Here is a 16,334-nt window from a genome sequence, read left to right as displayed (position 1 = left end):
GCTTATTTAGTGATGGCCGATTTCAAAACAATGCTTCAGGAAGCATCGGAGCACAGTGAATCAGTGTATCGAATTTGCTGTTCGGAGCACCAAAGTCACGTGATTTCAGCCGTTGGCAGTTTGACACGCGATCTGAATCATGATTCGACACACTGATTAATTTATGCTCCGATGCTTCATGAAGCAGTGTTTTGAAATCGGCCATCACTAAATAAGTCATTATTTTGTTTTTTTGGCTCTCCAAAAATATTCTAGTCGCTTTATAATATTAATATTGAACCACTGTACTCACATGAACCGATTTAAATATGTTTTTAGTACCTTTATGGATCTTGAGAGAGGAAGTGTCCATTGCTCCCTATGGAGGCCTCACGGAGCTATCGGATTTCAACTAAAATATCTTAATTTGTGTTCTAAAGATTAACGAAGGTCTTACGGGTGTAAAACGGCATGAGGGTAAGTAATAAATGACAGAATTTTCATTTTTGGGTGAACTAACCCTTTAATTCATTAAGCCTTTATCTAACGATGCTCCAAACAGCAATTAAACATCTAAAAGTATTTTCTTTTTTACGTTTTCTGAGAGGAGTAGCCTACCTTTTTGTTTTGACCATGCTGTTTTTATCTGCCCACTTCTGGATGACTGGCGCTTCCTCTCAGTAAAATTTGGTATCGTTGTAAAGCGCAGCATTCCAGCTTTGTGAAATAGCGAATTCTCGATTGCATGAGTCTGAACTAATGAAATGTGATTTTCATACTCATGCTGATGTAAGAAAAACTATCTTACTCACGCCGAGTAACAGATCCGAAGTGCGGGCAGTCGGGCACAATGACGCCTCAGATCGCGATCCCGACACATATACACAGAACAGTATTTCAAAGAAATCTGTCTTGGCGATTATTCACGCAAACATTATCTGTTATGTCTTAAATGAACGTTTGGTTAACTGTTGGGGTAAAAACATCTGATGTGTAACATTATATTAGATAGGCTACGTGCGGTACAGTCTTAATATATAGACTGTCTGTTTCATTAATGTTAATCATACAATTGTGGAATCATGGAAAAAAATAAGTTGAACATATATATATATTTCTTATAGATATGGGTTTTGACTTGGTTTGTTCCAAATTTGGTGGTATCACCAGGGATTTTAAGGTATGATTGCTAGGAGATTTTGTTTTGGAACCTTCAGAAAACTATACATCGAAAAATTGTCTTTGCTGACTCTATTGACTTAAAACAGGTGTAGCTCAGTCATTTTATGTTTTCATAAAAAAACATCATTTTGAAGGTTTTTTAATAGTGAACGTAAGAATAACAATAACTCATTTTTGAAAATGTGCTCGTGACTCATTTTGCCAGCACGGGTCACATTTTGAGAAATGTCTGTTACACATTTTGAGAAATGTCCATACAATGAAAGTCAGTGGGGTCCACTATTGTTTAGGACTTGACAGACTTCCATAAACATTCTTCAAAACATCTTTTGTGTTAAGATGCGGTCACATATGCCGGGAACACTTCCTATAACACCAGATGTACTTGTTACATCATCAGAAGAATGGCATCTACGCTAATATTAGTTTTTCTGTTTATCCCGAGGTTTACCGTAGTTAACCGGATCGGGGGCCGTATCCAGGTGAGACCGAGGACCTGCGCCTTGACACGACCACAGCGCAGCCCTGAAGTATCAGCAGAGATTAAGTCAACTAGATCATCAACACGACCACCAGTGGCGCAGCTCCTCAACAACCGTCCATACCGGCATGATGAATACGATCCTCAACTGGATGGAACTGAAATAAATACTTTGAATGTTGCGATCCTATCGGACTTATGATAGCATCCTGAGTCGTAACAAAGCACTGTTCGCCAGAGGAGAACTGGCCCCCCGACTAAGCCTGGTTTCTCCCAAGGTTTTTTTTCTCCATTTTAACACCTATTTGCCACTTGTTTGCCACCTGATGTCACCTGTTGGAGTTTGGATTCCTTGCTGCTGTCGCCTTTGGCTTGCTTAGTTGGGGACACTTGACATTTGACTTGACATTTGATATTCAACAGTGCTTTGATCTGCCTGCATTGACACTATTCTTGAAGAGCTGCTGTGCAGCCAAAAATATATACCAGTTATCAATGTAAAGCTGCTTTGACACTATCTGCATTGTAAAAAGCGCTATATAAATAAAGGTGACTTGACTTGACATATAGCACAAAATTTCAGCAACATTGACCATTGTCTATTGTCAATAATATAGCAATGTATAGAGCACAGCTCATACTGAAGTCTCTTTTAAACCAATCAGTTGGACAATCTGTTTGAGAAACTTGAACCCCTTGCAAAATTTTTGTGGGGAAATCTTTTGTCATCAAATTAAATCCCCATTCACATTGATTCCTACAGAAATGACTGGATTTCGTCTGAGAAAATTTGCCAAACTAAGGTAAATGTGACTGCACTTTAATACAGAAGGAAGGTAGGTTCTGAAACGACATGAGGGTGAATTATGTGAATTATCCCTTTAAATAGCTGTGTGCTGACAATATTTACTCAGTATAAGTATTCACATTGAACTGGTTAATCGGCTTGTATTTTTAACATCTCTATTGAAATTCTCAAAGCTTGGCACTATAATGCAGTATAAATGATTATTCAAGAGCACTTTGAGTCACTTTTAACAATGTTAATACCCAGTGCAGCAACTAAACATAATGATGAGCAATTCAAAAACTGTCAGATAATGATTGAGTGCTCGATGCAGATTTTAGTCCGGTTGGCTGAATTGCAGTGAGCGCCGTTTTGTTAGCATTCACAAAGGCCCCTGGACCAGCAGTAGGCAGACCTTTGCAGACAACGCCTGTTCCCAATCCAGACAAGCAAGAGAGCCAAACACGCCAGCAAACAGCAGGCCACTGAGCTGATAATCACCACCATGGCTTCAGTGTCATCTGTACGGCATTAACAAACCAAATCAGACCGACAGTTTGGCTGAAATATCTTTCCATTAGTTAGTATTATCACTCCACCAGAAAACCTTTGCTTATACATTACCTGCTGTTTCAGAGGCTGATGAATTGTCTGCTCCTTTCAAAACAGGGCCGAAAGAAATGCGATTTCCTGTGCTGCTGAAGATGGCCCTCGATTCCTCTCTGAGATGTGCATTTCGATGCTGCAAACACTGCTGAGATGAGAAATGGATAACCAATACTGTCATCATCCTGAAATCAACCCATTATACTGCGCAGAAATAAATTCCCTTAACTTCTGCATACTTTCAACTTGTTTACAGACTCGGCGAGTTATTCTGTTAGCCTACGAACTACAGACCGCTTCACTTTCTGTCTTACAGTGACAGAGTAACAAGCCGCAGAAGATCATTTATTTAGAAACTGCAGATGCTGTCATCAAAAGAGGGAGAGTAATGAAAAGTAGAAAATCTTTCAGGAGGAAATATTGAGACCTCTTCAACAGTGATAAATGATCCCCAAGTTTTCATCTGTGAGGCCGGGTTGAGACTCACCCTCTCGCACTCAGAATGGTTCCTCAAGCACACGCTCAGGTCACAGTGCAGGTAAGCGGTGGAGTAATTGATCATCTGGAAGAGACTGATGGTGAAGCTAGCCCTCTTTGACAGGACGCTAGGAAGCAGTCTAATGCCATGGGGCTCTATAGGCAGCCTGAGGGAGTACAAATCAAACAGACGCATTAGCTCTGATAGCACGCACATTACTAAAATTATAACCTTGAGACAAGTGATGCAAACTGAGGTGAAATGTCTTGAACTAAAAAGCATGTCAATTAAAACCTGTGGATGAAGTGTTGTAATGCAGATTTTTGATAATATGTTCTATATTCTGATATTCATCTTATTGATGTTATTGTGAAAGATTCATTCATACAAAATGTCATAACTGGATCTTGCAGTGAAATGACAGACTTCTCTCTGGTGATGTATGCCGGACTTCTCCAATCATTCTCTAATCATTTCGTCCTCATAAACCCTGTATAGAACCCGCCCCCTGCCAGATGTAGGACACAATAGAGTGCCTCAGGGATGACGCATTTTTGTAGGCAAAACCCGGAAGCGAGTTAGCATTAGGACTTCCGGTTCCAACACCGTAAAGTCTATGGGTTTTTTGAATGGGTTTTTGCTAAATCGCCTGAAATAAGGTCTGTGGTTAACAAAGCCTCTAAATACTTTCACGTTTTGATCTATGACATAAAACACACCAGTTATAACCCACTTGTGATTTTTGTAAACTTTTACTGTGTCTTAAAATCGGCGGTTGCTAACAAATTGCTAAAAGGGACTACTTCCTTTGGCGGGGACTACTTTAGACGTCATCATTAAAAACGGGACATTTGGACAGCATTTCTCATGAAAGTGGATAAGTATTCATAACAGCACAGATCATAATCAGCAAGCATGTTTATAAATAAAGTTGTTTTTTAAATAAAGTTTGAGGAAGCTTGGTGGTGACGTTGATCTGCGACCATGGTGTGCTGTAGTCCGTTTATAGCCTACTGTTAGCCTTTTATATCTGACGACTTTATTTAGGCTTCAAAATCTATAAATGTTGTGTTAACTTGTAAAGATTATCTTGATAGACAAAACGTGTAAGTGTCATAACCCTTTGTTAAACACAGAGCTTATTTTCTGCGATTTTCCAATAGGCTTTCAACCAAGGGAACCCGTGCGCCGCTAACTTCCGGGTTGGCCTACAAAAACGCGTCATCCCTGAGGTACTCTATAGGGAAGATCTGTCGCTACTTCTGTTACACCGTTATTTTTTACACTGCTTAAAAATAACTACAATAATACAGTGAAGAAAATATTTAGCTATTAAAAAGCTATTAGCTATTTAAATATAAATAGTATTCGAAAATAGAATTAGTATGTCCCAAATTGTAGTATGTTGAAATAAGTATTCCAAACATACCCGGATGGTCTATTTTTTCAGGTTAGAATACGAAGTGCAGAACCGTGCACACTCTTAACGGCTAATATTGCCCACAACCCATTGTGCTGTGGACGAGGATTTGATTAGAACTACAAACACGAATAAAAAGTGTTAAAAAAAAAACTACGACGGTTAAGCAGAACGGTTAAGATAAAGGTGATTAATAATCAGTATCTAACGTGACGAAAAATATTTATTAAATGTTATCCACATTATATTTCATCAGGATTGTGAACTTTTATACCGACGTGTTTGGTCATTAACTTTTAAATGCATCATTATGCAAACATGAGCTAGGAGAGTTTAACACATATAAGACCCATGACTGGCAGATCAACATGATACATTTCTTTCTGAAATGGTAGGAAATTAAATTTAATTGAATTTGGAAGATTTTAACTGTGACAACATGACTGACAGGGCAGTTTAAACAGTGACAGGATGCACGTAACTAAGCGACAGAGTGTCCATTAAAGACGCAATTATGACGGAGTAGTATTTCCCAAAGCTTGCATATTCTTCTGTTACACACTCAAAAGTATGTACTTTTTCTTCACAAAAACAGTACATACTTTTAGGGCATAGTATAAGTAGGTGAATTGGGACGCAGAATTAGATGATATTCACATTTATTCTAGGTCTTATTGCAAAATATTTCATTGTAGCTGAATACCATGTACAAAACTCAACAGGCTAAAGAACACTTACACAAGGAACTTTTGCCAATGGTTTAAAAACAACTAGCCTATCTAATATAAATTTCAAGCATTATTAAAGACAAGTAAACACTCAGTAATTAAAAAGAACAAATAAACAAATTAGCAATCGCACAAATAAATACAACTGTGTTTTAAGGTTTTCAGGTAGAAACTATAATCAAATGTAAAATAACACTGCACTTAATAAAATAATAAAATATACATAACGAATATAGTTACAAAAATTATTCAGTCAAGAACAGCGAGTGAATTTTCTCTTTGTCTTTTGTTGTTTGATTAACGTTATTATAGAGACGGCAGCAGGAATATTAGGCTGCTGTCACTTTAAGAGCTGCACGGATCCAATATACTGTTACATGTACGTTTTCTTTGTCAATTGTTTCATGTTCATTTAGACATAATTGACTATATTTACAAAGATATTTTGACATAATTTTGTGTGTATTTGTTTAAGTGCAAAAAGTTGGAGAAAAGAACTCAGTTCAGTATTGCGCACTATACAGTATGAGAGACGCCGCTTTGGAAATTCCCGATACCCATCCATCGATACGGCGCCAGTGCATTCACCACACACCAGCTATAGGTGGAGAGGAGAGAGAGTGTTAGAGCCAATTCAGTGGTTGGGGATTATAAACAGTCCATGATTGGTAAGGGCCAATGGAGGGAATTTGGCCAGGACACCGGGGTTACACCCCTACTCTTTACAAGAACTGCCATGGGATTTTTAATGACCACAGGGAGTCAGGACCTTGGTTTAACGTCTCATCCGAAGGACGGTGCTTGTTACAGTCATAGACTGTAAAAAAAGATGGACGACGCAACGCCGCTTCCTTCCATTGTATTGAACTGAAGCCAAAATGGGCCGATGAATGGGCGCTGACACGTTACGCAATACGTCAAAAAAAAAAAAAGTTTGGAGCCTGGGCATGCGCAGAAGGAATCGTCAGTGGAGCCCGGAGGCGGAGTCGCGGTATCAAACTTCCGCCCAGACGACTGTGTCATCATTCATGTATTTTAAATAGACTATAAAAATTATACACAATTTAAAATTCTACCTATAAAATAATAGGCTATTCTGTTTCTAGAGCAATAATATTTTTGAAACAGCAAATTCAGTAGATAAAATCAATATAATATGCCACTAGAAACAACTCTAAATCGTCAGAAACGGTCCTGCCATTTTAAATCAAGTTCAACTAACGTTAGGAGATCGATTGCTGTAAGCTATCATTAGTTTTGTCCTGCTAATTATTATTTTATACCCATAAAAATAATAAGTAACTGCCAGATAACGATCACCTGCTTTTTTCCCCGTCATGGCTAACGTTAGGCGTGTTATCTTAACTACTAATAACATTTATTAATTAGCTTATGACGCCCATATTTATTGTTACAGAAAAAGGTTCAGTGATCCGTCAGATCCTGTAGGTCGGTTAGTACAGTTTACTGCTGAACAACTCATTTTGTTGGTGTTAAATAACAAAGAAATCGAAAATTAATAGTTAGATAATACATCTTCAATCTCCCCTCGAAGCTCCGACAGTCCTCAGACAAGCTGTCAATCAACTTCGAATCATGACGACACGCCCCGTTTTTATAGCATCAAATTGCTAGCTAAAATCTAAATTATCACAAAAACGAACAATTGAATATATATCAGCATGATAACAACTACCTTAAATGACCAAAATCATCTTTCAGAAAGTTTTATTTGAAGCAGAATTTATTTTTAAGTTTTCACTGAAGTCTCATTCGACTGCATTGAGAGGGCGGGGTTTATGACCTGTACTGCATCCAGCCTCCAGGGGGCGATCAAAGAGCCCGCAGTTTCACTTTTCAGGACGTATGAGACACACCCGGTTACAGTATAGTGTCCCCGTCACTATACTAGGGTGTTAGGACCCACACAGACCACAGGGTGAGCACCCCCTGCTGGCCTCACTAACACCGCTTCCAGCAGCTACCTAGTTTTCCCAGGAGGTCTCCCATCCAGGTACTAACCAGACTCAACCCTGCTTAGCTTTAGTGGGAAACCAGTCTTGGGCTACAGGGTGATATGGCTGTTTTATATACTGTATGTCCTGTAAATTATTTATTTTTCCATTTTATTTGAGGAAACATGTCTCCCCTGATTGAGAGACAATTTTGCTAATCAAATGTACTTCCAAAATATTGAATTTCGAAAGAATTTACCTCATAGATGATTGTTTTGAAAAAAGATTTAGTACATGAATCTACTGAAAGTACACACTGTGCTGTCTCTCGATATTAGTGGAAGTGTGCTATTGGCAACAGAGCTGAGACACTCACAGAAAGTTAATACTTCACACACCAGCAGGGAAACAGACATCAGCAGTTTGCTGAACTGCTCTAACCACACAACTTTCAGCTCGATATAGGCACATACTTCGCCCAGTATATTTATAGCTTTCTCAAGTTAAACAGTTTGAGGGAATGTTTCTTAGCCAGTCATTATAATGCTGTTCCCCTGTGATAAGGTGACCAGTTAAAATGTAGCTGAGTCATATAAACAGGAACTAATGCTGATGTATTAAACCTTCACATAAAAACGAGGGAGATGGGATCCGTATAATCCAGCCATGCTCGGACCACATAGCTGATTTGGTACCATAATGTAAAATGTGGCCTGGTTCAAGGGCACCATGTGATTTGAGTTAATCTAAAATAACCTGAGAGGAGCACATTACCTGGAAAAAATGCAGCAGGTGGTGTTAAATTCATCAAGTCTTCCAGTGGGAGAGAGGCAGCAGGATTTTATCTCTAGGTTCACCTGGCTGTTATTTGTTTTGAGGCTGATGACGACACGCAGGTTTCCTAGGGCAGGGATGAGATCTCCGGGCATGATATCTCTCTCCAAGTTCAGACTCATCTCTGCTGTGTAGTTGCCAGTGCCGCAGATATCATCTGAGATTTGCGCCAGACTGGAAGAAGACAATCTTATGGTCAAAATTCAATTGAGTGCAGTGAAAATTAATCATGTTGACTACAGTTTATCACCATGCTGGCATCTCTATAGATTGCATCTGTACTTGCGGAGCTAAAGTTTATTCAGTAAAGTATAGTTTTTCCACAACAACAGCAGCCATACTTCTTTGGAAAATTAAAATAAAATGAAAAAACAAGTAAAAACATGTTTGTTTGCTTTTTTTTCCAGATTTGAATAGTCCACCAGATGTGTGTGGGGGGGATTCATTGTGGTTGTGTTTGCCATTTTGTGTCTCATTAATCCCATTAAACAAATATTGACACTCTATCTATCTATCTATCTATCTATCTATCTATCTATCTATCTATCTATCTATCTATCTATCTATCTATCTATCTATCTATCTATCTATCTATCTATCTATCTATCAGCTTATAGATCTAGCACAGCACAAATGCTAATAAAATTGTTTCTGTTTTCCACATTAAAAGTGATTTAAGAGTTCTGAGTCATTACCCACTGAGAGAATCGGATGATGTAACCCTCCTCTTCCTGTTTATTACTGGCAGGTCTGACACAAACTCAGTAGATCTCCCATAGTCACTTTCAGCAAATGGAGTGATGGCATGTGAAATATCTTCACTTCCTCCCCTGGACGGTAATGAACCATTGGGGAGCAATTGTTTCTCTGTACTTGAGAAACTTAAATCCGCATGGACAAGAGGAGAGAACTTTTCCCCAGTAACAGCAGACAGCGCAGTCCGCCCAAGGTGTTTTTGTATTTCATCTGTTGCGCCTAAACTAGACATTTCATCAGCTGGAAAGTCCGATTGCGTCGTTTGTGAATGCTGATTTACTGTTGAGAAAAAATCAGTGTGGTCTTCAGTTAAGGTCAAATGCTCTTTATGCAACACATTCTGCATTTGAAAAAGAAACAAAGGAAAAGTTGTTCCATTGGATGATTCAAGGAGTGACGTGTTTAGGGCCCCTTCTGGCTGTGCTACAGCTGTTGTGTGCCTACTGATGCCAGAAATTTGGCTGGATGTCATATTCTGAGGATGCTCCTTAACATCTGATAAATTTACAAACATATGATATGATGAAAGTGAATTTTTGTGGTTGTCTTGTCCACTTTTTTGCGTTATTGCTGGCCAAATAGACACTGAAGGTGAAGCTGAGGGGGTTAAATGTCGTTTAAACTCTGTATTCAAGTGAACAACGGGGGAAACAGATGTGTGAATTGGGTGTAAAACAATCTTGCGCGGAATTGGCATCAACAAGGTTTGATTCATGCCTACAACTGAACTGCTGTTCTGACCATGGTGTTTCAGAGTTGTTGGTTTAACCATGTCATCTCTCTTCTTTAAGTATGACTCAATCTGAAGTACAGATTGTGTTTGCGGTGCTTCTGTGAGAAATACCTCTCCAGGGTGAGCTTCAATGAGCCGTTGGACTGATGGGATACTGCTAACTGTGTAGCTGCCAAAAAACAGCATCACAGTCCCTCTTGGGTTTTTAAGATCTTGTTGTTTGTCCTCTAACGGCAAACCAATCTTTTTAGTTGTCAATGAGTGATTTAAAAAGGCGTACTCGCTATTACTTTTTGAGAAAACTTTGGAGTCTGTTGTCACAGTATTTTGTGACTTACCGAAAGGTGTTGGTAGCAGAAAGGACTTTTTTTGCAGAATTGCACGAGCGAAAAGGGAGATGTTGGCAAAAGACACCCAGGGTTTTAAAAACATAGTTGTTGTAATGAAGGTCTTTGTTGTGGGTATGTTGCTGTTAGTAAGTGGGACCCTAAAATGTGACATGCTTTCGTTGATTGTGGTTGTGTTTGCTGTTTCGTGTCCTGTTAATCTGCTTGAGTTCACGTTTGGCCTCTTGGATATGATGTATGAGACTTTTTGTGACACGCCATACTGTTGGTTTTGGTTAGTAGAGTCGAATTTAGTCAAGTTTTCCATATTTGTGAATCTCTTCACAGTTGCAGATGTAAACGAAAGTGGAATCGATTCATGAGTTTGAGCTGATACAAAAGGCTTTAATCTCTCTGAGGGGAAATGATTTAGAGGCTTTTGAGGCTGATGATCATTTACTTTGAAGACATGAAACACATTCTCAAGCTTTGTCAGAGGTGGAAGAGGCAACGCTGTAGATAATTCATCAAACTGATCATGGTTTTTTGAAGTGTCTTCTTGAGGTAAAAGGGTTCGGAAAGCGGCAAGTGAACTTTGAGTCTGTTTCATGAACATTTGCTTATTTGCTATAGTTGCTTCCTCAGCATTGGTAAATGAGGCAGTACTAAAGTCTATCAATTCACTCAGCCGAACTGGAAAATGATCCATTTTGTTATGTTTCTCTGTCACTGATATATTAGATGTTCTGGCTTCTTTGGTACAAAGATCTGACGTTTTGAGAAGAGAAGAGTTTTGAGCGACCAAAGAAAGGTCACTTTTACTCAAGCGATGAACGAAACTGTTTGCTGAGGTTTGGAGCGTTGGTTTAATTTGACGCTCTTTACTTGATTTGGTGTAAAAAATGGATTTGCTTTCTAGTCCGTCCCTCGCTGAGACAATTCTATGCATGGAGTCGGATATCAACCGCGAGGCCACAAATTGTTTTGTCACGTGCATTTCGCCAGCAGCGGTTACCATGTTTGAAAAATAATTCAGCCTGGTTGCGTCTGGAATCATTGTAGGGGTCAGCTTTGAAGCAGAGAATAAAAACATTGAGTCTGGATTCTTTAGTGACACCCCGAAGGGTTTTGGTCCATTGGTGCTGGGATTTTTGCTGCTTTCTGTCATTTTATTAAGTATTACTTGGCTGGGTGATTTCACTTGTAATGGAGTATCAAGGATCAGTGAACTTGGTGAAAGCAGATTCTTCTGTTCTTTTGGCTCATGCCCAGATCCATTTTTTGGGTTTTGACTGAGCTCAGTGGTTAAAAGCCCTAAACCCTGCAAAACTGTAAAATGCATAATGGTCGATTGATTCTTAGTCAAAGAAGCCTCTTCAGTACGATTCAGAGGGTTCTCAGCTCTAAACGACTCCAGAGTCCAATTTTCATTCTTGTTTTCGCCCAGTCTTTCCACACTGTCGTTTGACTCCCCATGGTTATCAATTACTGCTGGATCAGAGGCTGATACCATGGGAATGTCATTTGCGGGCGAAGGAGTAATAGACTCCAAGACTCTTTGATTCTTGCTTTCCAGTGAAGCGTGTAAAAAAGCTGAGATCTTTTCCCTGCCTCCGGACAGATGAGCAGCAGGCATCATGGTGTCATTCATCATTGACTCAAATTCAGCCTTAGCTGAGGGATGAAGCCTTCCCTCATCATTGGAGATCAATGAGTAGTCTCCTTCAGACTGAAAAGGCTTCGCTGCAGTGCTATCCTTACTCGTGGAATGTGAACCTGTGCCATAAGCTAAGACAAAGCTCTCCCCATTTGAGGTAATTGCATCTTTATCACTGGTTGTGGTTGCATTTACTGTACTTGAGTGCTGCCTCTCATGTGGTGTATGGAACAAATCTGTCCCTGGAGAACTGATTACAGCCACAGTCAGGCGAGGAGGGCTTTCCGTGGAAACTTTTCCACCGTTGTCACTGGAGCTGTTTTGCTCTTCTGATGGCATAGTTATTATGAAGGTTGCGCTCTCGGTTTGCAGGGACTGAAAGCCTTGCAGGTCCTCCTCCTTAGCACTTACTGAAAAAAAGCAGAGTTGCAATTTTGCTTGTGAGATGGCTCATAAAATGCACATAAATACCTATAGTATTTGAGAGGCATTAAAATTTTACGACTGAATACACACACACAAAAAAAAAAAGTATAGATACAGTTAAAATTATTGCATGCATAAGGATTGCTCCGTAACATAGCACAAACGTGTAGCGCTTGCCCTATCTCATGAATAATTCAGTGCAGTTTATTAGACAGAAATGTGTTTTATGTTTTGTGAAATTAAGCAATAGTTGTTACCGCTGGATAGAATTTAGAAGCACAGAATTTCAACATTAAACATTACATTTATCTAATCAATATTGCTCTTATATCGCAATTAAATATATTAAGGAAAATAAAAAATGTTTGATACTTGATTGGTGGGTGTAATGTGTAAGTCTCAACATTTTAATTATATATATTTTTATTATATAAAAATAGCAACTAAAATTACTATATATAAAATTATAAATTACATAATTTATGATATATATATATATATATATATATATATATATATATATATATATATATATATTTACTACATATTTTGTAAGAATATATATAAATATAATAAAACAATAAATATATTATTTTTATATTAAATATTATATTAAACAACATAATTATATGAAAATTAGTTAATTTTATAGTTTGTAAACTGCAATTACAGTTTATAAACTATAATATCTTTAATAACTTGTGCTGATTTACATTATGTGCTCCAGCAGTCATTGAGGAAAAACTTGGTGTACATACCTGTGAGTCCAAAAATGAAAAATATGAAACTAATCCCCATACTTAATCTTCTCTCTTGGTTTCTTTTAAGCTACACATATATAACATCATAATGAAACTATATTGAGATGCACTACACAGGATACTGTCCCAACAGAGCTCACAACACACTCTCTGAAGAATCCTACTGTGAGCTTTACCTTCCTCTCATCATTTATAACTAGATTAGATTACTGACACGTGAACACAAGCAAGCTGAGAAAATGAAACGGATTTCTTTGTCACTAGAATCCCTCATCATCCTCATCATGTTTAACTGTGTATAATTTTTCACGCGCGCCTCGGCTTGCACAAGCTGCTATGATAAGTATCTGAGTCATCCATTATTAAACAGATACAGATAAAACTCAAATACAGTGTAGAGTAGTAGTCCCCAACCTTTTTTCAACAATGTTATCTAACATGTTCAAATAAAATATTGACAAAAATGTTTTATAAAATGATAAACCTCACATTTCAGCCTTTAAACATGTTTAAGAAAATCAAAAAGATAGATGATTATAGGTATTTTCTGAGCTCTATGAATAATTCTAGATACCTTATTATCCAAATTGTTTAGAATTTTAGAATGCACATTAGCTTATTTTCCATCAACAGCGCATAAAACTTATAACAGTGCATAAAAATTTGGTCTGATTTTCACAAAATATATAGATAAAAATAACGCAGACAGGCTGAATGAGAATGTAAATGGGCTCTCTGGCAATAGATGGCACTTATGGAAGCACGTCCTGATTTTGCAGAGTTAGACATATTTTGTTGATCTTGGAACAACATTCTTGTCTGAAAATTCAAATTTAAACCTACCCATAAGTTATCCCTAAAATCAGAGGGAAATGATAGGTGAATAACACTGATGTAAAAGCACCTAATCCCAGTTGTAAACCTAAACATTAACTAAACTTGTCCTTCAAATCTGATTGTGTTGTTCCAGGATCAACAAAGACGTTGTTCCAGGAACATGTTGCACTTGGTGAAATCAGGTTCTGCCTTATTGAACAGCAGAAATAGAGCGGTTTCCCCAGTAACCACTGTAAACAAAACTGTAAACAAAGCTTTATTAGACATTACACAGAGGTAAGAAATTGCCAGCGAAACTTTTCTCAAGGCAGTTTCCTTCAGAGTTTTTACACAAAACAAAGCCTATGGCGCCTGCATGAGACTGTTGCTAACTTTGCTTAAAGGGATAGTTCACCCAAAAATGAAAATTTGATGTTTATCTGCTTACCCCCAGGGCATCCAAGATGTAGGTGACTTTTTTTCTTCAGTAGAACACAAATGATGATTTTTAACTCCAACCGCTGGCGTCTGTAATTCAAATAATGCCAGTGGATGGGAACTTCTACTATAAGAGTAAATAAAACTTGCATAGACAAGTCCAAATTAAACCCTGCGGCTCGTGATGACACATTGATGTCCTAAGACACGAAACGATCGGTTTGTGCGAGAAACCGAACAGTATTTATATAATTTTTTACCTCTAATACACCACTATGTCCAACTGTGCTCAGCATTCGCTTAGTGAGGTCTGATCACGCTCTGACAGCGGCAGTGATGTCTAGCACTCATTGAAGTATATGCGCGAGACATCACTGTCGTTGTCAGAGCGCGATCAGACCTCACGAATCGAGTGATGAATGCAGTTGGACATAGTGGTGTTTTAGAGGTAAAAAATGATATAAATACTGTTTGTTTTCTCGCACAAACCGATCGTTTCGTGTCTTAGGACATCAATGTGTCGTCACGAGCCGCAGGGTTTAATTTGGATTTGTCTAAGCAAGTTTTATTTACTCTTATAGATGAAGTTATCTTATAGATGCCCCATCCACTGGCATTATTTGAATGACAGACGGCAACGGTTGGAGTTAAAAATCATCTTTTGTGTTCTACTGAAGAAACAAAGTCACCTACATCTTGGATGCCCTGGGGGTAAGCAGATAAACATCAAATTTTCATTTTTGGGTGAACTATCCCTTTAATGTTGGACCGTATTTACTGTCTGTTTTTCAAATCTGTAACTCTAACACTAACCGTCAGGAATTGCATTGTGGTTTATCGTCACACCAGCTAATTTCATCACTATTGTAACCCTCAAACTAGACTGGAGTGAGCTTGGCGACCCCTCATAAATCTTTAGTGATCCCAAATTGAAAAACACTGTTGTAGAGAGTTATATCAAAGAGCTTGTAGCTTTTTCAGTTCATTTTCAGATGAGTTTACACATTTCCTCTGGCAGAAACATTAAAGCATAATCTAATCACTCTCGGTCAATAATGTACATATGTTTGCCAAGAACTACAGACAGGTAGAAATTTACCCCAGTCTGCTCCACTGTTCACTTGTTGAAAGGGTTATAAGTCTAAAGACAAATGTCACTGAAGGGTTAGTTATGTCTTCAATATAAGAATGAATATATGGCTAAAAACTCATCTCTTCTCTGAGCGCTTAACTTTATCCTGCTGACTCTTCAAAATGTCTTACTCATTTGTAAGTTGCTTTCAATAAAAGTGTCTTCTAAATAAATAAATAGAAATGTAAAAATATATTTTAAGAGCCCTCCAAAATAAAACTGGGAACTGGGAATATGCTATTATTAAAATACTATTGTCATTATTATTATTAAAATGCTAAATACCATAATATTATATATATAAAAAAGTGATTAGTAATTAGTGATAGGTCTATTTTGTCAGTAGTCAATTGACATCAAAGTTGGCTAATCATCCAAAACTTGGGTGCTTACATTAAAGGGATATTTCACCCACAAACGAAAATTGTGTCATCATTTACTCACACACGTCTTTCCAAAATTGTATAAAAAAAGATATTTTGAAGAATGCTGGTAAGTAACTGAACAGTTTTGGGCCCAAAATACCAGAGACTTTCTCAAAATATCTTCTTTTTTGTTCCACAGAAGAAAAAAAGTCATACAGATTTGATGAACTACTCCTCTAAGTTTAACAGAAGTTAGCAAAACTACAAAAATTAGCTTACAGCACATTTAAGGATAGTGGTGCGCCACCTGAAACTAAATCCAAAATATGCTCTGGGACAAACCTGCAGTGTTAATGTTCCATATTGCAGTCTGTTTGTGAAATCTTTTCCCAAACCCTGGATTACACTGTCAGCCTCACTTCTGCTAAACCCATTTGAATTGTAACAATTTGACTTTTTTCTCATTACATCATC

General features: G+C 37.9%; 1 protein-coding gene across 3 annotated transcripts; it reads right to left on the bottom strand.

Moving 5' to 3' along the window:
• Positions 1-2,091: 2,091 nt before the first annotated feature.
• LOC125249045 lies at positions 2,092-14,593 on the bottom strand. 3 transcript variants are annotated; one of them, XM_048161234.1, is made up of 6 exons: positions 13,107-14,593; positions 9,146-12,332; positions 8,391-8,624; positions 3,523-3,679; positions 3,054-3,183; positions 2,092-2,950 (listed from the first exon to the last, which is right to left on the bottom strand). In XM_048161234.1, the coding sequence occupies exons 1-6, from the start codon at positions 13,144-13,146 to the stop codon at positions 2,805-2,807; spliced, it is 3,894 nt and encodes a 1,297-aa protein (XP_048017191.1). In that variant the 5' UTR covers positions 13,147-14,593; the 3' UTR covers positions 2,092-2,804. The 3 variants fall into 3 exon arrangements, with proteins under 3 accessions (XP_048017191.1, XP_048017192.1, XP_048017193.1); XM_048161235.1 differs by having other exon boundaries at positions 3,054-3,180; XM_048161236.1 differs by lacking the exons at positions 2,092-2,950; positions 3,054-3,183; positions 3,523-3,679 and having other exon boundaries at positions 8,429-8,624; positions 9,150-12,332.
• Between the last annotated feature and the right edge of the window lie 1,741 nt (positions 14,594-16,334).

Source organism: Megalobrama amblycephala, linkage group LG16, assembly GCF_018812025.1.
Source record: "Megalobrama amblycephala isolate DHTTF-2021 linkage group LG16, ASM1881202v1, whole genome shotgun sequence".
Classification (NCBI taxonomy): domain Eukaryota; kingdom Metazoa; phylum Chordata; class Actinopteri; order Cypriniformes; family Xenocyprididae; genus Megalobrama; species Megalobrama amblycephala.
Note: the sequence above shows the minus strand (reverse complement) of the source record. Positions and strands in the feature narration are given on the sequence as shown.

Coding starts and splice junctions, on each gene's coding strand:
- LOC125249045 (XM_048161234.1), bottom strand. CDS start 13,146: ATGGGGATTAGTTTCATATTTTTCATTTTTGGACTCACAG. Junction 12,333..13,106: donor TTTCATTTTTGGACTCACAG/GTATGTACACCA, acceptor GCTTTTTTTCAG/TAAGTGCTAAGGAGGAGGAC. Junction 3,680..8,390: donor ACCTGCTGCATTTTTTCCAG/GTAATGTGCTCC, acceptor GTACTCCCTCAG/GCTGCCTATAGAGCCCCATG.